The sequence below is a fragment of the Balaenoptera physalus genome, assembly GCF_965194825.1.
Source record: "Balaenoptera physalus genome assembly, chromosome: 7".
Lineage (NCBI taxonomy): Eukaryota > Metazoa > Chordata > Mammalia > Artiodactyla > Balaenopteridae > Balaenoptera > Balaenoptera physalus.
In genome coordinates this window covers 42,942,846-42,968,820 of record NC_138886.1, presented here as the reverse complement: position 1 = coordinate 42,968,820, position 25,975 = coordinate 42,942,846, and the positions used below count along the sequence as shown (strand labels likewise).

Genomic DNA, 25,975 nt, shown 5'->3' with positions numbered 1-25,975 from the left:
ACACAAATTTTTGTTGAGATAAAATTTAATAAAACATTTTACCTTCTCCCAGTCATTGCAAGGAACACTTTAGAACACTTGAACTCCTTTCACCATCCTCATTAGTTACATGCTATTGTTATTTTTTTCTTGTTTTAACTTCATAGGACATTTTTTGTTTGTAGAGTCAATGCTGGTTTATAATTACCTATATATCAACTACTTTCTTTGCTCTTCATTCCTATTTGAATTTAACACCTTTTATCTGGGATTATTTCTTTTCTTTCGGTAGTTCATTTATACATTTTTTTCTTTATTTAGAGTCCGCTGATGGCAAACTCTTTTGTTTGTTGTATTGTTTGGTTTTGGTCTGAAAGTAATTGTCCTCAGTTTTGAAAGATTTTTTTTACTGGATATATAATTCAGAGTTGGTGATTATATTGTTCTTAGCACACTGAAGTGACCATTCTACTGTCTTTTGGCTCCCATTACTGATGTTGAAAATTCAGGTGTTGGTGTGTTTGCTGCTTCTTTGTAGATTATCTGTCCTTTTTCTTTTGCACTTAAGATGTTTTTATCTTTTATATTCTATAGGTTCAGTATGATGTATCCAACTGTGGACCAATTTGAGGATTGGTAGATTTAATTATTTCTAGAAAATCCATCTGGAAAATTTCTAGCCATTAACTCTTCAGATTTTTTTTCTCTTGATTTTCTTCTGGAACTCGGGCTAAATATATTTTAGCTTCTTTTACTCTGTCGTTCTTCTTAACTTATATATTTTGTTTTCTTTCCATCTGTTTTTCCTCTGTTGCATGCTGGGTAATTTCCTTTAATTTATCTTCTGATTTTTACTGAATCCCTCTTCAGCTGTCTAATGTGCTTAATAATCTTCCCATTGAGTTTAATTTCAGTGATTATATTTTCATTTTAGGAATTCTGCTTTGTTATATTTAAAATCTGATTTTTTATTCTTTATAGTTCTCTTTCCCATGGATATCTTCAAACTTGTCTTTTATTTCTTCAAACATATAAGCCCAGTTGACCCTTGAATAATGCGAGAGTTAATCTGTGTATAATTTACAGTGGGCCCTCTGTATCTGTAGTTCTTCCACATCCCCGGATTCAACCAACCAGACACCATGTAGTAATGTAAATATTTACTTTTGAAAAATATTCTTGTGTAAGTGGACTCACCTGTGTTGTTCAAGGGTCAACAGTATAGTTATTTTATATTGTCTCACCAGATAATTATCTCTTCAGTTCCATTATGTGAAGACTTTTGTGTTTTTCTTTCTCCTCTCTTTTATTTCTGCTCTTTCTTATATTCATGTTAACCTTTGTCTTTTTGTTGATTTTTGATTGTGAGCTGCTCATTTTTATTGGAAAATTATTTGGGAGAGTTCCCTGAAGTCTAGGATAAATGGACTTTCATTCAGGGAAGAATTTCATTTTTTCCTGCCAGGTATCTTGAGCATGTTGGTGGGGCCACTATCTAAAGTCATTACTTGAGATATTTTGGAATGACAAAAGTTGTGCTACATATCCACTTGAGGACTGTATTGTGATTATGATTCACAGGGAGACTACCCCTTTTTCCCAGTTTTTTTCAGAGACATTCTTTGCATTCGCCTATGGGTAGGTTTTAGGGACAGGGAGGTTTAACTTCTGGATTACTCTTACTTTGAGTATGTACCTTTTAGATCCCAGATTTATGAAAAGAACTCCTGCTAGACTCCTCGTTTTTGTCATCTGTTCCTTATACTCTGTGAGGCTATGGAAAGGAGTTCCAAAGTTTACCAAGTGCAGAAAATGGTCTCAGAATAAAATTTTTATGGCTCCCATTTAAATCTGTTAGGTTTTCTCTTTCAATTTGATTTTTGGCTTCATAGATCCTTACTTTCTTGCCTCCTCTTAGTGTTTTTAGTAGGTTTTGTTGTTGCTGTTTGTTTGTTTTGCTTTATATCCAACCATTTTTGTTGGTTTTAGTGGAAGAGTAGGTTTGCCTACCTATTTATTCATGTTACCAAGATTTAGAAATCTAGTTAAATGTTTTAGTATAAGTTCAAGACTTTATCTTAGTTAAAATTCATTTTGGTAGATTCATCCATTTTCATAGAAAGTTCTGGTTCCCTTTTCTGGTTTACATACAGTTTTATTGAAGATGATTTAATAATCCAGGATTTTCATTGTCTCAGAGTAATATAAAGATCAAGTATCATTGTTCAGTATGGTAGATGTAGCTGTATTAAGTTCACGAATTGGGAAGAATTATATAGATTCTAATATTTCATGTAACTTAATTTTTTTAGATGTGTATCTCCCCAGTTTTCCCAAATTGGGTTTATGGGTCAAAAACTTCTTTTTGAAGAAGTATTCCAGTTTTGTACTCAGTTATATTTAATGAGTATACACATTGACTAACAAATATCTTACTTTATAATGAAAATATTTTGCTCAAGGTTATTTTAAAATTAATACTAATTTCACATCATTTTAAGGTTGTGCTACCAATTCATGTGTTTAATGATTCTCTATTTCTTGAGTAATTTGTGAAAACAATTCATTGTATAGATTTAACTTTTATGCAGGTCTGCTGTATATTATTGAAACACAGAAAGTTCTTGATCTCAAAATTAATTTGAAGGCTTCATATATTATTATCCCACAAGATGGAATTTTTAGCCCTACATCAAATCTGCTTCTTTTGGATCTTGGTCATCTAAAGGTATATACTACTAATAATTATTTTATATGACATTTATGGGGTTTCTTTGTTTAAGATGTATTTTGGTTTTTAGACGTTTGATTTGTATATTAATTTTTAGCTTAATAGCAGAAACTAGGATTTGAGAAATCTTCCCTTCTGGCAAGTAAAGTGAAGTTTCATTTAATTAGATAGTTTCCCTACATTTCTAATAGGAAAATGACCCATTGAGTGCTGAAGCTCAGGGGTGAACCTAAGAATTATATTTATAAAATTTGAGAGTAATGCTTGAGAAGTCTATTTCCTTTTCAATTTAAATTTATTACTTGGTCAATTAAAATGTGTAGAGTGGAAGGGAGTTCTGGAAGTAATCAAATATATATTCATCCTTCTGAAATTGTTTGTGTATATACTTTAGACATTGGCATTTTAATATTTCTATTAAATAATCCTAAAATTGAGAGATGGTCTTCTTGCATTTCGCTTCTTATTCAATTATGTATGTTTTTCCCCTCAGTTTTGAGTAGAGAATACTTTGTTTTTCAGTGTTTCTAGATCTTTGCTGTTCAGTATGGTACCCACTGGCCACATGTATTTGTTTAAGTTGATTAAAATTTTTAAAAATTCAGTTCCTTAGTTACATTAGCCACATTCAAGTGTTTAATAGTAACAGATGACTAGTGGCTACCGTATTAGAACAGATGGAGAACAGTTCCATCATCATAGAAAGTTCTGTTGGACAGCAGTACTCCAGATCGTGAAATATAGAGGAATAACTCTAACAATTTAAAGACCCAGAAGGGATGGATAATATTGGAATGCTCTTTCTGGCTACCTAACAAATATGTGCCTCTCCTTGTTATTGACATTCTCCTTTATTCTATATATATATATATATATATATATATATATATTTTTTTTTTTTTTTTTTTACTCTTCAGTTAGTAATTATGTAGACACTGCTGGATTTACATTTATAATAAAATTTTATACAGATAATTATTCATATTTGAAATTGGTTATGGAATTGGTTCATGGGCAGTACGGTTTAGTGGAAACAGCCAGTGGAAAGGTATAGTGGTCAGAAGGGTATCTCTCTAGTTTTATGACCTGAGGCAATTTGCTTAACCTTTTGCCTAAAATTTATTACCTTTCAAACAGATAATCAATTTTGACTGTCTACTTCACATGAACTATGTAAAATAAAAGGAAAAATGTTAAAATAAAAAATATATATACACATACGTGTGTGTGTGTGTGTGTGTGTGTGTGTGTGTGTGTATATATATATAAATATGAATGAATAAGATCTTTATATACTACTGTGAAGTGATCTCCAGGATACTTGAGTGAAAACAGTAGTATGCATAGTATACCAAGCAAGGGGAAGTACAACTATAACTTGCTTGGGGTTGCATAAATGGCAGAGCTGGAACTAAAATTCAGGTACACTAATATTTAATTGTGGACTCTCACTTCTTCTTATAAAGTTATCTGAATATCTGTCATTGTGCCATGGAAACATTTTGTAAGTTATATTTGTCTCTTAATTTTGTTTTTAATAAAAAGGCTTCTTAGCAGATTAAAAAAATTTTTAGGTCTATTATTTACCAGGACTGGCTTTGTTCCCCTTTTTTAATAGAAATGACTGGAAAATATAACTTAATATGTAAAAATTTACTTTATATCTGGCCTTCTCACTATATATGTCATGGATAAAGACATTTCTAATAGTCTTATAATGTATGTCAGCTTGTGAGTTTATCTTCTCCTGTTAAATTTTTATATTATAGTCTGAAAGATAAAAAACTTTTATATTTTCATTTCGAAGTAATTTAAACTATTAACATTATCTTCAAGGTGACAAGTAAAATTCGTTCAGAATTACGAGATTTAAAACAAGGTGGGGCGAAACTTGAAGAGATAATGTGTAGAGCTTATGATTCCTTTGATATTCAGCTTACAAGCATACAGCTGCTTTACAGCAGAGTTGGTAAGTATACAGTGCATTATTTGTTGATTTGTTTTGCTGAAGTGATTAATTAGGTTTTTAGACAGTTTCTCTGAAGACTTTCATCCTAAATATGTTAGAACTTTTACCTTTTTGAATTAGAAGTGATAGTAGATATTTCCTAGGAGCAGTTTCTCAAGTAGGTGTGATTTTATCCCTCAAGAGACATTGTCTATGTCTAGAGACATTTTTTTGTTGTCACGAGTGGGGAGTTGGGGCACTACTAGCATCTAGTGAGTGGAGGTCAGGGATGCTACTAAACCTCATACAATATAGACGAAAGCCACCCCCCAACAGACTTGGCCCAAATATCAGTAGTGCTGAGATTGAGAAATCCTGATCTATACCAGTGTTTTCCAACCTTTGGAAAAGGTTGGAAAGCACTGGCACATATTTAAAGTGATATTTGTATTACACAATGGGATAACCAGAAGAGGCTGCTCAAGGCCAGAGGCAGCCAGCTTAGGGGCTCTGATAGCCCAGGCTGTAAACAGCTACACAAAGACTGAAGAAGGTCACTATCTTAGGAATGCCTTTACCCTATTCACTTTGGTGTACAAATAAGCATCTCTGATCTGGATATAGTTTTTTAGATGAAGTGACCAAAGCCAGAAATTCACTTGTCAGGAGCCACTAACGTAGATAGAGAGCCCAGACTAGTTGAGCCCTCTTTCCACTGTCATATTGCTTCTGAATCTCCAGGGTGTTAGTGAACATTGAGATGTGTATATGGTCAAATTTTAATTATCTGAGCTAACTAATAGAAGGAGAAACAATGAGATCCTAAAGTTATGATTATTAAAAATGTTAGTGTATATAGGACTGGAACATTTGATTTTTTTCTTTAACTATATTTGCTTTAAGAGTAATGAACTTGGTTTTTATTTTTATCATATTTCAGTTGGTGTAAAAGGAGCCCAGAAGTATAGTGGATGGCAAATGCAAATTGTTTATAGAAAAATCCATAAATTTATTTTCAAGGAATACATTACTATAGTTTGGTGTGTTTGATACATTTTGGTAACTGGTTTTCAAAGTCCATGAGCCATACTTAATAGTTAAGATATTGAGATGCAAAAAAAAAAAAAAAAAGATATTGAGATGCTTTGTAAAAAATTGTTTTCAGTATTTCATTATTATTATCTGAAAATTATTGGAATTCCTTGGAGTTGTTTTTGATAAGCATTAACTATTCTTAAAAAATTAAATCTTTTGGGGGGCAGGGTTTTTTTGACATTGGGGTTACTTTATGTAATTGTGTCATAGACTTCCCTGATAAATACTGAAACACATGCTTCTAAATACCTTATTTTTTATCTGTAAATTGAGAAGTGAAGGAAATATTTCATTTATCTTGGTACTGTTGGAATTTTAAAAATTGTAATAAAGTCCATTTTACTACCTGTCTTCAGGAGTCTAAGCTTTCATTTGCTTTGTTTTCCTTGACTGAAGATTTAACTGACTCATGGTATTATTAGGTTCAAATGGAGTAATGTACATGAACCTGCTTTGTATTATATGGATCCCATTAATCTTGTTATAAATTTTAAAAGTTATTTCTTTCTAATATAGACATGTCTTTTAGAAAATCTGGACAATACAGAAAAACAAAAACATCATTCTTTATCCTACTGCTCACACATGAGCATTGTTGATATTTCAGTGGATATCCTTTTGGTGTTTTTTTCAATGTATGTGCCTATGAATGTATGGGATGTATTTTGTGTGGTGTTTGGGAGTGTTTGTGAATGCGTTTTTAACATGATTTACATAGTTTTATATACTGACCTCCCTTTCATTTACCAGTAATATTTTGGGCACTTAAATTCATGATTTTTACTGGCTATCTAAAGTTCTAAGGCTATGCTGTCAGTTATTTAGCCATTCCTTTACTGAACATTTAGGCTTGTTACACTGCAGTGAATGTTGCCAGAGGATCGCATGTTGGCAGACCTGGGTGACAATGTCAACCTTACCACTCACTAGCTTTTTGACCGTAAGCAAGCTGTAAATTCCTCTCAGTCTCATTTTTCTAAAATGGGATGTTATACATCATTCTGAGAATTAAATGAAAATTTAAGCATTGCCTAGAACAGTGTCAGTTATAAATCTTAAATGTAACTTTTATTAGTTACTACTGAAGAACTGCACTTTTCCCTACCTTTTTCATTATTGCCTCAGAGCCCTGTTTTTTGAGTAATGTATGGTTGGCATAGTGATTGCCAAGGATGCACAGTAGATTTGATTAAAACTATGTTGTTGTTAACATTTTAATAAACATTTTCGCTATTAAAACATAGAGTCTTTGAAAGGGAAAAGAATTTACCTGCTGAGTATGTGTACCTGGGAATATGGCATTAAGATTATCTAGATGTAGGAAGATTTCCTCATACCATGCACTGTATGACTACGAAGTATTAATGGTAATGTTAGGTTTTGTATGTTTTTCAAATTACACATGTGTTAAACATGTACTGTTTTCTGTAATTAGGTGATAATTGGAAAGAAGCACGAAAACTCAATGTATCCACACAGCATATCTTGGTACCTATGCACTTCAATGTGGAACTCTCTAAGGCCATGGTTTTCATGGATATAAGGATGCCCAAGTATGTATTACCTGTTTCATGTGATCGTAGATTTTCTTAGTAGTTATATAGCTAAGAAATACCATGTTTCATTGATTTTTTTGTAGTAAAATATATATAACAAAATTTACCATTTTTAAGTGTATCATTCAGTGGCATTAAGTACATTCACATTTTTGTCCAACCACTCCACCATATCAGCTTCACAAACTGGAACTCTACCCATTGTTAAACAATAATACCCCACTCTCTCCTCCCCCAAGTCCATGGCAGTCATCATTCTGTGTTATGTCTCTATGAATTTGACTACTCTAGGTACCTCATATAAGTGGAATCATACAATATTTTTCCTTTTGTGCCTGGTTTATTTCACATAGCATAATGTCTTCATGTTGACCCATGTTGTAGTGTATGTCAGAATTTCATTTTTTTTAAGGCCTAATTCCATTGCATGTATATATCATATATTATTTATCCATTCATGGGTTAATGGACATTTGACTGTTGTAATAATGCTGCTGTGAACATCGGTATACAGATATCTATTGGAGTCCCTGCTTTAAATTTTGGGGGGTATATATCCAGAAGTGGAATTGCTGGATTATTCTATTTTTAATTTTTTGAGGAACTGTCCTGCTGTTTTCCATAGCAGTTGCACCATTTTATATTCCCATCAGCAATTCACAGGGGTTCCAATTCTCTTACCTCTTCACCAACACTTGTTATTTTCTCCTTTTCAAAAAAATAATAGCCATCCTAACAGGTGTGAAATAGTATTTAATTATAGTTTTGAATTGTATTTTCTAATGATTAGTGATGTTGAGCATATTTTCATGTTCTTATTGGCAGTTTATATATTTCTTTAGAGAAATGTCTGTTCAAGTCCTTTGCCCACCTTTTAATTAGGTTGTTTGTGTTTTTTGTTGTTAAGTTGGAGATTTGTTTTGGTTTTTTAAAAAATATTTTCCTGGATATTAACTTCTTACCAGATAAAATGATTTGCAAATATTTTCTTTCTTCTTGTGGATTGTCTTATTTATCACTCTTTTGATAGCATCCTTTGATGCACAAAAGCTAAATTGTGATTAAGTTTAATTTATCTTTGTTGCCTGTGCTTTTTTTGTCATATCTAAGAAATTATTACCAAATCCAGTGTTTTTCCTGTATATTTTTTTCCAAAGAGTTTTATACTTCTAGTGCTTAGAAAACCTTTTTGAGTTAATTTTTGGATGTGATGTAAGGTAAGGATCCAGCTTTATTCTTTTGCATGTGGATGTGTAGTTTTTTTCGGCACCATTTGTTAAAAAGACTGGCCTTTCCCTATTGAATAGTCTTGACACCCTTGTTGAAAATCATTTGACCATATATGTGACGGTTTATTTCTGGGCTTTCTGTTCTGTTCCCTTGGTCTCTGTGTCTGTCTTTATGCCAGTACCACACTGTTTTGATTCCTGTAGCTTTGTAGTAACTTTTGAAATCAGGAAGCATGAGTCATCCAACATTAATCTTTTTCTACATTGATTGGGTGATTTGGGGTCCTTTGAGATTCCTTTTGAACTTTAAGATGGATATTTCTATTTTTAACAACAGTTGTCACTGAGATTTTGATATGGATTGCAATGAATCTGCAAATGTTTTCAGTAGTGACATCTTAACATCAGGTCTTCCAATACATGAATACAAGATGTCTTTCCATTTACCTGTGTCTTTTTAAATTTCTTTCAGCATTATTTTGTAGTTTTCAGTGTATGTCTTTTTCTTCCTTGGTTAAGTTTATTCTTTTTATACTATTATAAATGGAATTGTTTTCTTAATTTCTTTGTTGGTTAATAGAAACTCTATTGATTTTTCCAAGTTGATTTTGTATCCTGAAACTTTGATGAATTTGTTTATTAGTTCTAACATTTTTTTTGTGTGTGGAATTGTTATGATTTTCTACATATAAGACCACTTCATGTTAGAACAGAGGCAGTTTTACTTCATCCTTTCCAATTTGGATACCTTTTTTTTCTCTTTGTTGCCTAACTACTCTGGCTAGAATTTCCAATATTATGTTGAATACAAGTAATTTAAGTGGGCATCCTTTATTTTGATCACAGAGTAAAAGCTTCTAGTCTTTTGCATTGAGTGTGCTATGTGTGGTTTCTTCATATATGACCTTTATTATTTTGAGGTAGTTTCCTTCTATTTCTAGTTTTTGAGTGTTTTTATTATGGAAACATGTTGCATTTTCCAAATGCTTTTTCATCATTTGAGATGATCATGTGTTATTTTGTCCCTTCATTTTGTTAATGTGGTGTATTACATTGATCTGTTTTCATATGTTGAACCATTCTTCCGTTCCAGGGTTAAATCCTACTGGGTCATGGTGTATAATCCTTTTAATATAATGTTGAGAATTTTGTTTCCTAGTGTTTTTTTGGAGATTTTTGCATCAGTGTTCATAAGGGATATTGGTCTGTAGTTTTCTTTTCTTGTAGTATCTTTGTCTGGTTTTGGTATCAGAGTAATGCTGTCCTTAAAATGAGTTAGGAAGTATTCCTTTCTTTTTAGTTTCCAGGAAGAGTTTGAGAAAATTTTGTATTAATTCTTTAAATGTTTGGTAGAATTCACTCGTGAAACCATCTGATCATAGGCTTTTATTTGTTGTGAGATTTTTGATTACTGATTCACTCTCCATATTAGTTATAGGTCTATCTAGATTTTCTGTTCCTTCAAAATTCAGTGTTGATAGATGTGTGTTTCTAGGAATTTGTCCACTTTATTTAGGTTATCCAATTTGTTGGCATAAAATCCTTCCTATTTCTGTAGGATTGATAGTGATATCCCCACTATCATTTCTGATTTCAGTTGAGTCTTTTCTGTCTTTATCTAAATCTACCTAAAGGTTCTTCAGTTTTGTTCATCTTTTTGAAGAACAAACTCTTGTTGATTTTTTTTCAATTATTTTTCAATTCTCTATTTTCTCTCTCTCTGCTCTAATCTGTATTTCCTTACTTCTGCTAACTTTTGGTTTAGTTTGCTCCTTTTTTAGTTCTTTAAGGCATGGAGTTACGTTGCTGATTTGAGATCTTTCTTTTTCAATATAAGTGTTTATAGCTATAAATTTCCCTCAGCATGGTTTTTGCTGTATGCTATAAATTTTGGTATGTTGTGTTTTCATTTTCACTTGTCTCAAGGTATTTTTTTTATTTCCGTGGTGATTTCTTCTTTGACTCATTAACAATAAATGTGTTAATTTCTACATATTTGTAATTTTACATTTTTCATTCTGCTGTTGATTTCCAGTTTCATTCCATTGTGATTAGAAAGGATGCTTTCTATTCAATCTTTAAAAAATTTTTGACTCTTGTTTTATGACCTAAAATTCAGTCTATCCTGGAGAATATTCTATGTGCATGTATGGAAAAATGTGTATTCTGCTGTTGATGGAGGAGTGTTTTGTTTATGTTTGTTGACAGTGTTGTTCTAGTCCTCTATTTCCTTATTGATCTTTTCTCTGGTTGTTCTATCAGTTATTGAAAGTGGGGTATCGAAGTCTCATGTTATTGTAGAGCTATTTCTTCCCTCAACTCTGTCAATATTTCATATATTTTTGAGCTCTGATGTTTGGTGCATATATGTTTCTAATTGTTATATCTTCTTGATGAAGTGACTTTTTATTAAATAATGTCTTTTGTCTCTTGTAACAGGTTTTGACCTACAGTCTGGTTTGACTGATACTGTAGCCATTCCTGCTTGCTTTTGGATATTAGTGCATAGAATATCTTTCACTTTCAAACTATTTGTGTCCTTAGATCTAAAGTCAGTCTCTTGCAGACATCATATAGTTTGATCCGTTTTTTTTTTTAAATTCATTCTGTCAATTTATATCTTTGTGAAGTTTAAACCATTATGTTTAAAATAAATAGTGATGGGGAACACATTAATTTTGTCATTTTGTTATTTACTTTCTGTATGTCTTATAGCTTTTTTGTCCCTTTTTTCCTCTGTTATGGCCTTTGTTTGTGTTTAGTTGATTTTTTGTTCTGACGTGTTTTGTTGCCCTTCTCTTTTCCACATATGCATGTTCTATAGATATTTTCTTTTTAGTTATCATGGAGATTACCTATAACGTTGTAAAGTTGACAATTTTTAAAAAATTGACACCAACTTAACTTTAATTGCATACAAAAACTCTACTATTTACTGCTCCACCCCCTCCATTTTATGTCATTGATGTCACAAATTATATCTCTATTATATATTGTACCCATTAGGCCAGATTTATATTTTCGTGCATTTGTCTTTTAAATCCTGTAGAAAATAAAAGGTGAAGTTACAATAAAAAATCATAATACTTGATTTTATATTTATCGTGTGTTTGCTTTTACCAAGATCTTTATATTTTATTGTTAGCTGACTGATGCTTTGAGCCCAGTATCCTAAATATAGAAGTCTGTTAAATTAGACTAGACTATTTAGCTGATTTAGTCCTAAATAGTTTAAGACTGTAGCTAGCCCTTTCACCTTTTCTTTCCACCAGTAATTTTTCTCTCCCTTGCAAACATTCAAACCTCAGCCACAGACCTATTTTAAAATTTAAAGAAAGACACATCTAACAACTACCAAACAATCTAAGTGAAATTGTTACTAGAGAGGCAAGAAGAGAATGCTCTTTTTTTTTTTTTTTTGCCTTTCAAATTATAGGACTCAATTCTCTAGAAAACATTGTGTAGTTTACTCTCATTCTCTTAGACTTCCTCATTCAAGAATATCAAACTGGGACTCTGAGTGTCTTAAAGCAGAGGAATGCCAGGAATTTGGTTTGAGAAAGAGAGGAGGAAAGAAAACCATTTTATACATTTTGCTGTTGTTTACAATCAAGCATTAGGTATAGGTTAACTTTAGACACGCTTAGGTTCTTTGGCTTCCTTCCCAAGTGTCCTCCTGCCTATTTACTGTTGTCTGATATTTCTTTTAAAGTTTGTCAGTATGTGAGAAAGGACAAAGATGTATGTCATTTCCTGTTGCAAACATGGTTACGAATAGCTTTTTTTTCAGCATTTTATACTTAAGTATGCTAGAATCTAGGATGTTACAGGGTACCAAAAAAAGAAGGTGATATTACTCTGAGAGAAGAAATGGCTAACTTCCCTTGCTTTAGATTGCTCTGTTAGTCTATGATTAGGGAGAATTTATGTCCTGTAATGTAGGGAATATGTACAGCCTAGCAGAAATTAAAGCAGTTGGTTAAAATGTCTATATATAGACAGATAATGGAATGCAAGAGTATGAGAGATTAATCCAGTGTAACAGTCAGCAAACTTTTTCTTTAAAGGGCCAGATATTAAATGTTTTAGGCTTGATGTTGTATTTTCTGTCACAACTACTCAACTCTGCTATATGAGCATGAAAACAGCTATAAACAGTACATAGTAAGTGGGCATAGCTGTATTCCAGTTAATACTTTATTTACAAAAATAAGCAGCAGGCTGGATTAATCCATGGCCATATTTTGCCAAACTCTGGTTCAGTGCATTACAGCCAGACACAACCAATAAAGGGAGAAGACACCAGGAAAGCCTTTTGTACTAGTATTCTTATGATACTAAAAGGGCTATAAGTTTGGACCAGAAAATTGTGCCTAAAATAATCACAAGCAGAAACTATAATGATTTAGAAAGATGAAATCTGAGAAGCATTTGATTTCAGTTTTGTAAGTTGTGAGCAATATAAAGTGGATATGACATTATATAAAATCCTGGAACTCTACAAGTATCAGGCAACTTCCTTTGAAGTTTGAGCTTAAAAAGTTTAAGGCAGATAAAAGGAAATCCTCTGTTATTTGGTAGGTAGTATTTTGGCACCTGTCATCCTCAGGTTGTTAAGCTGGCGTATTTAAAGATATTGAAAAGAAGTTCAGGTACATTAATGAGACAGATCTATAATATGTACCTGTTAAATTAGGATGTATGGGATTAGTTACAAATATTTAGGTTACTAGAGGTAAAAGAAAGCTTATAATTTTCTCAAGGAATTCAGGTATTTTTTAGCAGTCATTGTGTGTGATTGAAAAAGTAAGTTATAAAAATACAGGGGTAAAAATGGTGACCGAAAACTTATTCTCTCTTTGATGTCAGTCTCTTTTTAAATTATTATTACTTTTTAAAGACTTTCTTCATATTGCAACAGTTTTAGTGTCACAAAAAAGTTGATAGGAAGCTACAGAGATTGCCCATACACCCCCTGCATCCACCCATGCATAGCCTTCCCATTAACAACATCCCCCACCTAGTGGTACATTTGTTAGAGTTGATAAACCGACATTTACACATCATAATTACCCAAAGTCTATAGTTTACATTATGGTTCACTCTTGGTGTTGTAGCTTGAATGGGTTTGGACAAATGCATGATATGTAGCCATCATTATAGTATCATATAGAGTTTATCATACAGAGTATTCTTACTGCCCTAGAAATCTGCTCATCGCTCCCCTATCACACTCAAGCCCTAGCAAGCACTGATCTTTTTACTGTGTCCATAGTTTTGCCTTTTCCAGAATGTCATATAGTTGGAATTATAGAAGAGAAAGGCTTTTCACATTGACATCTTTCACTTAGTAATATGCATTTAAGGTTTCTCCCTGTCATTTCATGACTTGAGAGCTCATTTTTTTTTTAGTGCTGAATAATATTCCATTATCTGATGTATCACAGTTTATTTATCCATTACCTACTGCAGAACATCTTGGTTGCTTCCAAGTTTTGGTGATAAAATTAGAATATAAAATTTTTGTGGATAAACTTGATTCATATAAAATTATGAGTAAAGCTGTTATAAACATCCATGTGCAGGTGTTTGTGGGGACATAACTTTAAATTCCTTTGGGTAAATATCAAGGAGCACAATTGCTGGGTCATATGGTAAGAGTATCTTTAGTTTTGTAACAAACTTCCAGACTGTCTTCCAAAGTGGCTATACCCTTTTGCATTTCAGTCATCAGTGATTGTGAGTTCCTGCTGCTCCACATCCTTGCCATTATTTGGTGTTGTCAGTATTCCTGATTTTGGTTACTATAGTAGGTGTGTAGTAGTATCTCATTCTTATTTTGATTTTTGTTTCTCTGATTATATATAATGTGGAACATCTTTGCTTATTTGCTATCTATGTATCTTCTTTGATGAAGTGGCTCTTAAGATCTTTGGTCCATTTTTCAACCAGATTGTCTTCTTATTATTGAGCTTTAAGTATTCTTTGAGAGCTCTACCCACCACCAACAGTACCTCCCATCAGGAAACTTGCACAAGCCTCTTAGATAGCCTCATCCACCAGAGGGCAGACAGCAGAAGCAAGAAGAACTACAGTCCTGCAGCCTGTGGAACAAAAACCACATTCACAGAAAGATAGACAAGATGAAAAGTTAGAGGGCTATGTACCAGATGAAGGAACAAGATAAAACCCCAGAAAAACAACTAAATGAAGTGGAGATAGGCAACCTGCCAGAAAAAGAATTCAGAATAATGATAGTGAAGATGACCCAGGACCTCAGAAAAAGAATGAAGCCAAAGATCGAGAAGGTGCAAGAAATGTTTAACAAAGACCTAGAAGAATTAAAGAACACCTAGAAGAATTAAAGAACAAACAGAGACGAACAGTACAATAACTGAAATGAAAACTACACTAAAAGGAATCAGTAGCAGAATAACTGAGGCAGAAGAACGGATAAGTGACATGGAAGACAGAATGGTGGAATTCACTGCCATGGAGCAGAATAAAGAAAAAAGAATGAAAAGAAATGAAGACAGCCTACAGCCTAAGAGACCTCTGGGACAACATTAAATGCAACAACATTTGCATTATAGGGGTCCCAGAAGGAGAAGAGAGAAAGGGCCTGAGAAAATATGAGAAGAGATTATAGTCGAAAACTTCCCTAACATGGGAAAGGGAATAGCCACCCAAGTCCAGGAAGCGCAGAGAGTCCCAGGCAGGATAAACCCAAGGAGAAACACGGCGAGACACATAGTAATCAAATTGACAAAAATTAAAGACAAAGAAAAATTATTGAAATCAACAAGGGAAAAACAACAAATAACGTACAAGGGAACTCCCATAAGGTTAACAGCTGATTTCTCAGCAGAAACTCTACAAGCCAGAAGGGAGTGGCATGACATATTTAAAGTGATGAAAGGGAAGACCTACAACCAAGATTACTCTACCTGGCAAGGATGTCATTCAGATTCGACGGAGAAATCAAAAGCTTTACAAACAAGCAAAAGCTGAGAGAATTCAGCACCACCAAACCATCTCTACAACAAATGCTAAAGGAACTTCTCTAAGTGGGTAACACAAGAGAAGAAAAGGACTTACAATAACAAATGCATAACAATTAAGAAATTGGTAATAGGAACATACATACCGATAATTACCTTAAACGTGAATGGATTTAATGCTCCAACCAAAAGACACAGGCTCGCTGAATGGATACAAAAACAAGACCCATATATATGCTGTCTACAAGAGACTCACTTCAGACCTAGGGACACATACAGACTGAAAGGGGATGGAAAAAGATATTCCATGCAAATGGAAATCAAAAGAAAGCTGGAGTAGCTATACTCATATCGGATAAGATAGACTTTAAAGAATGTTATAAGAGACAAGGAAGGACACTACATAATGATCAAGGGATCAATCCAAGAAGAAGATATAACAATTATAAATATATACGCACCCAACATGGGAGCACCTCAATACATGCGGCAACTGCTAATAGGTATAAAAGAGGAAATAGACAATAGCACAATAATAGCGGGGGACTTTAACACCTCACTTACACCAATGGACAGATCATCCAAACAGAAAATTAATAAGGAAACACAAGCTTTAAATGACACAATAGACCAGATAGATTTAATTGATATTTATAGGACTTTCCATCCAAAAACAGTAGATTACACTTTCTTCTCAAGTGCGCACGGAACATCCTACAGTATAGATCACATCTTGGGTCATAAATCAAACCTCAGTAAATTTAAGAAAATTGAAATCGTATCAAGCATCTTTTCTGGCCACAAAACTATGAGATTAGAAATCAATTACAGGGAAAAAAATGTAAAAAACACAAACACATGGAGGCTAAAGAATACGTTACTCGATAACCAAGAGATCACTGCAGAAATCAAAGAGGAAATCAAAAAATACCTAGAGACAAATTACAATGAAAACACGATGATCCAAAACCTATGGGATGCAGCAAAAACAGTTCTAACAGGGAAGTTTATAGCAATGCAAGCCTACCAAAAGAAACAAGCAAAATCTCAAATAAACAATCAAACCTTACACCTAAAGGAACTAGAGAAAGAACAAACAAAACCCAAAGTTAGCAGAAGGAAAGAAATCATAAAGATCAGAGCAGAAATAAATGAAATAGAAACAAAACAGTTAGCAAAGATCAATAAAACTAAAAGCTGGTTCTTTGAGAAGATAAAACAAAATTGATAAACCATTAGCCAGACTCATCAAGAAAAAGAGGGAGAGGACTCAAATCAATAAAATTAGAAATGAAAAAGGAGAAGTTACAACAGACACTGCAGAAATACAAAGCATCCTAAGAGATTACTACAAGCAACTCTATGCCAATAAAATGGACAACCTGGAAGAAATGGACAAATTCTTAGGTATAACCTTCCAAGACTGAACCAGGAAGAAACAGAAAATATGAACAGACCAATCACAAGTAATGAAATTGAAACTGTGATTAAAAATCTTCCAACAAACAAAAGTCCAGGACCAGATGGCTTCACAGGTGAATTCTATCAAACATTTAGAGAAGAGCTAACACCCATCCTTCTGAAACTCTTCCAAAAAATTGCAGAGGAAGGAACACTCCCAAACTCATTTTATGAGGCCACCATCACCCTGATACCAAAACCAGACAAAGATACTACAAAAAAAGAAAATTACAGACCAATATCACTGATGAATATAGATGCAAAAATCCTCAACAAAATACTAGCAGACAGAATCCAACAACACATTAAAAGGATCATACACCATGATCAAGTAGGATTTATCCCAGAGATGCAAGGATTCTTCAATATACGCAAATCAATGTGATACACCATATTAACAAATGGAAGAATAAAAACCATATGATCATCTCAGTAGATGCAGAGAAAGCTTTTGACAAAATTCAACACCCATTTATGATAAAAACTCTTCAGAAAGTGGGCATAGAAGGAACCTACCTCAACATAATAAAGGCTATATATGACAAAACCACATCAAGCATCATTCTCAATGGTGAAAAACTGAAAGCATTTCCTCTAAGATCAGGAACAAGACAAGGATGTCCACTCTCACCACTGTTATTCAACATAGTTTTGGAAGTCCTAGCCACGGCAATCAGAGAAGAAAAAGAAATAAAAGGAATACAAATTAGAAAAGAAGAAGTAAAACTGTCACTGTTTGCAGATGACATGATACTATACATAGAGAATCCTAAAGATGCCACCAGAAAACTACTAGAGCTAATCAGTTAATTTGGTAATGTTGCAGGATACAAAATTAATGCACAGAAATCTCTTGCATTCCTATACACAAATGATGACAAATCTGAAAGAGAAATTCAGGAAACACTGCCATTTACCACTGCAACAAAAAGAATAAAATACCTAGGAATAAACCTACCTAGGGAGACAAAAAACCTGTATGCAGAAAATTATAAGACACTGATGAAAGAAATTAAAGATGATTCAAACAGTTGGGGGGATATACCATGTTCTTGGATTGGAAGAATCAATATTGTGAAAATGACTATACTACGTAAAGTAATCTACAGACTCAATGCAATCCATATCAAATTACCAATGGCATTTTTTACAGGACTAGAACAAAAAATATTAAAATTTGTATGGAGACACAAAAAAACCGTGAATAGCCAAAGCAGTCTTGAGGGAAAAAAATGGAGCTGGAGGAATCAGACTCCCTGACTTCAGAGTATACTACAAAGCTACAGTAGTCAAGCCAATCTGGTACTGGCACGAAAACAGAAATATAGATCAATGGAACAGGATAGAAAGCCCAGAGATAAACCCACGCCCCTATGGTCAACTAATCTATGACAAAGGAGGCAAGGATATACAGTGGAGAAAAGACAGTCTCTTCAATAAGTGGTGCTGGGAAAACTGGACAGGTACATGTAAAAGAATGAAATTAGAACACTCCTTAACACCATACACAAAAATAAACTCAAAATGGCTTAGAAACCTAAATGTAAGACTGGACACTATAAAACTCTTGGAGGAAAATATAGGAAGAACACTCTTTGACATAAATCGCAGCAACATCTTTTTTGATCCACCTCCTAGAGTAAAGGAAATAAAACCAAAAAGAAACAAATGGGACCTAATGATACTTAAAAGCTTTTGCACAGCAAAGGACACCATAAAGAAGACGAAAAGACAACCCTCAGAGTGTGAGGAAATATTTGCAAATGAATCAACCGACAAAGGATTAATCTCCAAAATATATACACAGCTCATTCAGCTCAATATTAAAAAAACAACCCAATCCATAAATGGGTAGAAGACCTAAATAGACGTTTCTCCAAAGAAGACATACAGATGGCTAAGAAGCACATGAAAAGCTGCTCGACATCACTAATTATTAGAGAAATGCAAATCAAAACTATAATGAGATATCTCCTCACACCAGTTAGAATGGCCATCATCAAAATCTACAAACAACAAATGCTGGAGAGGGTGTGGAGAAACGGGAACCCTCTTGCACTGTTGGTGGGAATGTAAATTGATATAGCCACTATGGAGGACAGTATGGAGGTTCCTTAAAAAACTAAAAATAGAATTACCATATGACCCAGCAATCCCACTACTGGGCATATACCCAGAGAAAACCATAATTCAGAAAGATACGTGCACCCGAATGTTCATTGCAGCACTATTTACAATAGCCAGGTCATGGAAGCAAGCTAAATGCCCATGGACAGACAATTGGATAAAGAAGATGTGGTACATATATACAATGGAATATTACTCTACCATTAAAAGGAACGAAATTGGGTCATTTGTAGAGATGTGGATGGATCTAGAGACTGTCATACAGAGTGAAGTAAGTCAGAAAGAGAAAAACAAATATTGTATATTAATGCATATATGTGGAACCTAGAAGAATGGTACAGATGAACCAGTTTGCAGGGCTGAAGTAGAGACACAGATGTAGAGAACAAACATATGGACACCAAAGGGAGAAAGTGGTGGGGGGTGGGGGTGGTGGTGGGATGAATTGGGCGATTGGGATTGCCATGTATACACTGATGTGTATAAAATGGGTAACTAATAAGAACCTGTAGAAGAAAATAAATTAAAAAAATTTTTTTTTGAACTTTTTGGATAATAGGTCTTTATGAGTTCTATCTTTTGCAAATATTTTCTCCCACTCTGTGGCTTGTCTTCTAATTCTCTTGGCATTGTCTTTTGTAGAGCAGAAGTTTTTAATTTTTTTTGGCCCCGGCATGTGGGATCTTAGTTCCCCGACCAGGGATCAAACCTGTGCCCTTTGCAGTGGAAGCGTGGTGTCTTAACCACTGGACTGCCAGGGAAGTCCCAGAAGTTTTTAATTTTAATCAAATCCAGTTTATCAATTATTTTTTTCATAAATTGTGCCTTTGTGTTGTATCTAAAAAGTGATCATCTAAAAAGTATCTAAAAAGGTCATCTAGGTTTTCTTTGATTTATCTTTTTGGAGTTTTATAGTATTGCATTTTAAATTTAGGTCTGTGATCCACTTTGTATTAGCTTTTGTGAAGGGTGTAAGGCCTGTCTGAATTAATTTTTGCATGTGGATACTCATTTATTCCAGCACCATTTGTTGAAGAGAATGTCTTTGTTCCATTATTTTGCCTTAAGTCCTTTGTAAGCGATTCAGTAGACTATATTTATGGAGGTCTATATCTGCACTCTCTATTCTGTTCCATTGTTCTCTTCCATTGATCTGTTTGTCTATTCTTTTGCCAGTAGCACAGCGTCTTGCTTAGTGTAGCTTTACAATAAGTCTTGAGTCAGGGAATATCAACCCTCCAACCTTGCTCTTCTTCAGTATTATGTTGGCTATTCTGGGTCTTCTGCCCCTCCATTTAAACTTTAGAATCAGTTTGTCAATATCCATTAAATAACTTGATGGGATTTTGATTGTGATTGCATTGAATCTATATAGATCAGTTTGGGATGAACTGACATCTTGACAGATTGAATCTTCCTACCCTTGAATGTGGAATATTTCTTCATTTATTTAGTTCTTTATTATCAGAGTTTTACGGTTTTCCTCATATAGATCTTGTATTTATTTTGTTAGATTTATACCTAAGTATTACTTTCTTGGGGTGCTAATGTAAATGGTATTATATTTTTAATTTTAGATTATACTTGTCCATTGTTGGTATATAAGAAAGTAATTCACTATTACATATTAGCCTCATATCCTACAACTTTGCTGTATTGGCTTATTAGTTTCAGGAATTTTTTTCTAGATAATTTACATAGATGATCATGTTGTCTGTGAACAAAGACAGTTTTATGTTTTCTTTACCAATTTGTATGCTTTCTATTTTCTTTTCTTGGCTTACTGCTTTTAAGGACTTTCAGTGTGATGTTGAAATGGAGTGGTGAGAGGGAAATCTTTGTTTTGTCCCTAATCTTAGTGGGAAAATATTGAGTTTCTCACTATTAAGTATGATGTTAGTTGTAAGTTTTTCAAAGATATTCGTCATCAAGTTGAGGTAGTTCTTCTTTGTTCTAGTTTACTGTGAGTTCTTATGGTGAATGGGTGTTGGATTTTGTTACATTCATCTACTTATATGAGTGTGATTTTTCATTCAGATCTGATTTTTAAACCTGGTTTTAAGTATATAATCTCTCGGACAAGTTATTTGTACTTGCCAACCTTAGTTTCCTGATAGGAACCATGTACATATGGGAACTTATAAGAAACAGCAAGCAGAAATAGGTTGTCTGCCTCATAGGTGTGAGAATTATTTATGATAATGCATATCAAGTGCTTTCCTTAATGCCTGTCTGTAATAAACACTTTATAAATAGTAATTGTCAACTGGCATTGGCAAAATAGTAGAGGGATAGTAAACATAATAACAATAGAAAATAAGCCTTTGAAAAATAATGACATTAGTTCAGCTAATGAGATTGGTTAATAAGGTAAAATGATGGGAATTTGACTGTAGATTGTGAGATAATTTGTCCCATGGACTGTGTAGATAATATTTAGTACTTAAAATCACATTTTATTATTCTTAGATAATTTAAGATGAACAGTCATCTTTTTATAATGATTTCTGTCTTTTTGAAACAGATTCAAGATTTTTGGAAACTTACCACTGGTTTCTTTACAAATCTCAGATAAAAAACTGCAAGGGATTTTGGAATTGATTGAAAGCATCCCAAAACCCCCACCTGCAACTGAAGTAAATGTCCCTGTCAAACCATTTCAGGTAATGTATTTTCAAAATTATTGAAAGCACGCATTAAAAAAGAAAATTCCACAAACAATATTTGTAACAGCCACAGAAATGTTGGGTAGAACAATTGAATTCATTGTGAATAGACTTTTTAAATTACATATTGAAAGACAGAATGATGAAATAGTAAAAGGTGAAAATAGTAAACAAAAGAATGAAATAATAAGTCTACCTTTCTTCACTTTTCCAGTCCCTCTCCTCAGTGGTTAACTACTGCTTCTCTAGTTTTTTGAAAATGTTTATAGCATATACTAATACACACACATACAGACATGCATGTCTCTGTGTGTATATGTATGTATGTGTTTATATATATTCTTATGTTCCTAAAATTTTCATAAATGGGATCATTATACTTATGGTTTTTTTTTGTTGTTGTTGTTCTTTTTTTTTTTTTTTTTTAATTTTTATTATTTTTGGCTGTGTTGGGTCTTCGTTTCTGTGCGAGGGCTTTCTCTAGTTGCGGCAAGTGGGGGCCACTCTTCATCGCGGTGCACGGGCCTCTCATTATCGCGGCCTCTCTTGTTGCGGAGCACAGGCTCCAGACGTGCAGGCTCAGTAATTGTGGCTCACGGGCCTAGTTGCCCCGCGGCATGTGGGATCTTCCCAGACCAGGGCTTGAACCCGTGTCCCCTGCATTGGCAGGCAGACCCTCAACCACTGCGCCACCAGGGAAGCCCATACTTATGGTTTTGAATCGGTATTTTTTTCACCATTATTATCATATATGTTATGTACCTTAGAGCTGTTTACCTATTAAGCACATACAGATCTGCCTTTTTCTTTCTTACAGTGATACAGTATTGAATTGTGTGAGTGTACCATCCTTTGCCTGATGTAAAGGCATCTTCTTCTGATCAGTGTTCATATTGTTATGACTATTTTTAGTTATAAAGAAAAAACACTGCTTTGAACTTCCTCGTTAGATATATTTGAGTATATTTTTATCCATTGCATACATTTCTAGTAGTGGTATTGTTGAGTAAAATATGTGAATTTAATTTTTTTCAAATTTTTTTTTATTGGAGTATAATTGCTTTACAATGTTGTGTTAGTTTCTGCTGCACAGTGAAGTGAGTCAGCTATGTGTATACATCTATCCCCTCCCTCTTGGACCTCCCTTCCACCCCCAGCCCCATCCCACCCATCTAGGTCGTGACAGAGCACGGAGCTGAGCTTCTGTGCTTTATAGCATGTTCCCACTAGCTATCTGTTTTATGCGTGGTAGTGCATATATGTCATTCCTAATCTCCCAATTCATCCCACCCTCTCCTTTCCCCACTGTGTCCCCTTGTCCGTTCCCTACATCTGTGTCTCTATTCCTGCCCTGCAGATAGGTTCATCTGTACCATTTTTCTAGAGTACATATATATGCGTTAATATATGATATTTGGTTTTTTTCTTTCTGGCTTATTTCACTGTGTATGAGACTCTAGGTCCATCCACATCTCTACAGATGGGAACTCTCCTTCACTGTCAGTGGGAATGAAAATTGGTACAACCACTATGGAGAACAGGATGGAGGTTCCTTAAAAAACTAAAAATAGAACTACCATATAACTCAGCAATCCCACTACTGGGCATATACCCTGAGAAAACCATAATTCAGAAAGATACGTGCACCCCAATGTTTATTGCAGCACTATTTACAATAGCCAGGACCTGGAAACAACCAAAATGTGCATTTTATATTTCAATGAACTTGGCCAAATTTCCTTTCTCAGTTGACTACTAATATTTAGTCCCACAAACAGTAAATGTTGTTTCTCTGTTTCCCTGTTCTCATTAGTCTTGAGTATTAACGAATGTTAAAACTTATTCTATTAAATGAAAATTTTATCTTCTGATTTTGGTTTACATTTCTTTATGAGTAAGATAGGACTTATTTTCCTAAATTTATTGGTTATTTGAATTTCTGCTTTTGAAAACTGCTGTTTATGTCTTTTATTGGGTTATGGTTTTCCAATTAAGGAAATTATCATTGTTTGTTATTACAGATACTTTCCCCCCAGTTTGTTTTTTTATTTGGTACATTTATTTTTGCCATGCCGAAGCTTTTACTTTTTGCATAGTCAAAATTACTAGATTTTTTTTCCTTCATGACTTCTGTGTTTTGTACCTCTTATCAAGACAATTTCAAAATAAAATATCCATTCATGTTTTTCTCTTTTTTAAATTCTGATTTCTCTTTTCTTGTTTAACTTTTCTTTTGAAATAATTTTAAACTTACAGAAATATTGTAAAAATAGTGCAAAGAACTTTTTTCCTCAAAACATTTGAGAGTAAGTTGCTGACATGTTGTGCCACTACATTGAACACTTTAGTGTTTTACAATATTTTCTCATAGTCTGTTGTTGAGATTTTTTTCTTTTTAAAAAAATATTTATTTATTTTTTCTTATTAGTTACCCATTTTATACACATCAGTGTGTACATGTCAATCCCAATCTTCCAAATCATCACACCACAACCCCCAACACCCCGCCACTTTCCCCCCTTGGTGTCCATACGTTTGTTCTCTACATCTGTGTCTCAATACCTGCTCTACAAACCGGTTCATCTGTACAATTTTCTAGGTTCCACATATATGTGTTAATATACAATATTTGTTTTTCTCTTTCTGACTTACTTCACTCTGTATGACAGTCTCTAGATCCATCCACGTCTCTACAAATGACCCAGTTTCGTTCCTTTTTATGGCTTGAGTAATATTCCATTGTATATATGTACCACACCTTCTTTATCCATTCGTCTGTCGATGGGCATTTAGGTTGCTTCCATGACCTGGCTATTGTAAATAGTGCTGCAGTGAACATTGGGGTGCATGTGTCTTTTTGAATTATGGTTTTCTCTGGGTATCTGCTCAGTGGTGGGATTGCTGGGTCATATGGTAATTCTATTTTTAGTTTTTTAAGGAACCTCCATACTGTCCTCCATAGTGGCTGTATCAATTTACATTCCCACCAGACAGTACAAGAGGGTTCCCTTTTCTCCACACCCTCTCCAGCATTTGTTGTTTGTAGATTTTCTGATGATGGCCATCCTAACTGGTGTGAGGTGATACCTCATTGTAGTTTTGATTTTCATTTCTCTAATAATTAGTGATGTTGAGCAAATTTTCATGTGCTTCTTAGCCATCTGTATGTCTTCTTTGGAGAAATGTCTATTTAGGTCTTCTTCCCATTTTTGGATTGGGTTGTTTGTTTTTTTAATATTGAGCTGCATGAGCTGTTTATATATTTTGGAGATTAATCCTTTGTCCAATGATTCATTTGCAAATACTTTCTCCCATTTTGAGGGTTGTCTTTTTGTCTTCTTTCTGGTTTCCTTTGCTGTGCAAAAGCTTTTAAGTTTCATTAGGTCCCATTTGTTTATTTTTGTTTTTATTTCCATTACTCTAGGAGGTGGATCAAAAAAGATCTTGCTGTGATTTATGTCAAAGAGTGTTCTTCCTATGTTTTCCTCTAAGAGTTTTATAGTGCCCGGTCTTACATTTAGGTCTCTAATTCATTGTGAGTTTATTTTTGTGTATGGTGTTAGGGAGTGTTCTACTTTCATTCTTTTACATGTACCTGTCCAGTTTTCCCAGCACCACTTATTGAAGAGACTGTCTTTTCTCCACTGTATATCCTTGCCTCCTTTGTCATAGATTAGTTGACCATAGGAGCGTGGGTTTATCTCTGGGCTTTCTATCCTGATCCATTGATCTATATTTCTGTTTTTGTGCCAGTACCGTATTGTCTTGATTACCGTAGCTTTGTAGTATAGTCTGATGTCAGGGAGTCTGATTCCTCCAGCTTCGTTTTTTTCCCTCAAGACTGCTTTGGCTATTCGGGGTCTTTTGTGTCTCCATACAAATTTTAATACTTTTTGTTCTAGTCCTGGAAAAAATGCCATTGGTACTTTGATAGGGATTGCATTGAATCTGTAGATTGCTTTGGGTAGTATGGTCATTTTCACAATATTGAGTCTTCCAATCCAAGAACATTGTATATCTCTCTAACTGTTTGAATCATCTTTCATTTCTTTCATCAGTGTCGTATAGTTTTCTGCATACAGGTCTTTTTTCTCCCTAAGTAGGTTTATTCCTAGGTATTTTATTCTTTCTGTTGCAGTGGTAAATAGGAGTGTTTGCTTAATTTCTCTTTCAGATTTTTCA

General features: G+C 33.8%; 1 protein-coding gene across 4 annotated transcripts in view; it reads left to right on the top strand.

Moving 5' to 3' along the window:
- VPS13A (vacuolar protein sorting 13 homolog A) overlaps window positions 1-25,975 on the top strand; it is a 265,169-nt gene that overhangs the window by 65,745 nt on the left and 173,449 nt on the right. For all 4 annotated transcript variants that reach the window (XR_014266082.1, XM_082470763.1, XM_082470764.1 and 1 more), the window contains exons 20-23: window positions 2,571-2,707; window positions 4,547-4,679; window positions 7,189-7,306; window positions 21,652-21,790. Coding sequence is in view for 3 of the 4 variants with exons in the window: in XM_082470763.1 (XP_082326889.1) it covers window positions 2,571-2,707; window positions 4,547-4,679; window positions 7,189-7,306; window positions 21,652-21,790 (527 nt within the window). In the remaining variant the exon portion in view is untranslated. The remainder of the gene's footprint in view (window positions 1-2,570; window positions 2,708-4,546; window positions 4,680-7,188; window positions 7,307-21,651; window positions 21,791-25,975) is intronic.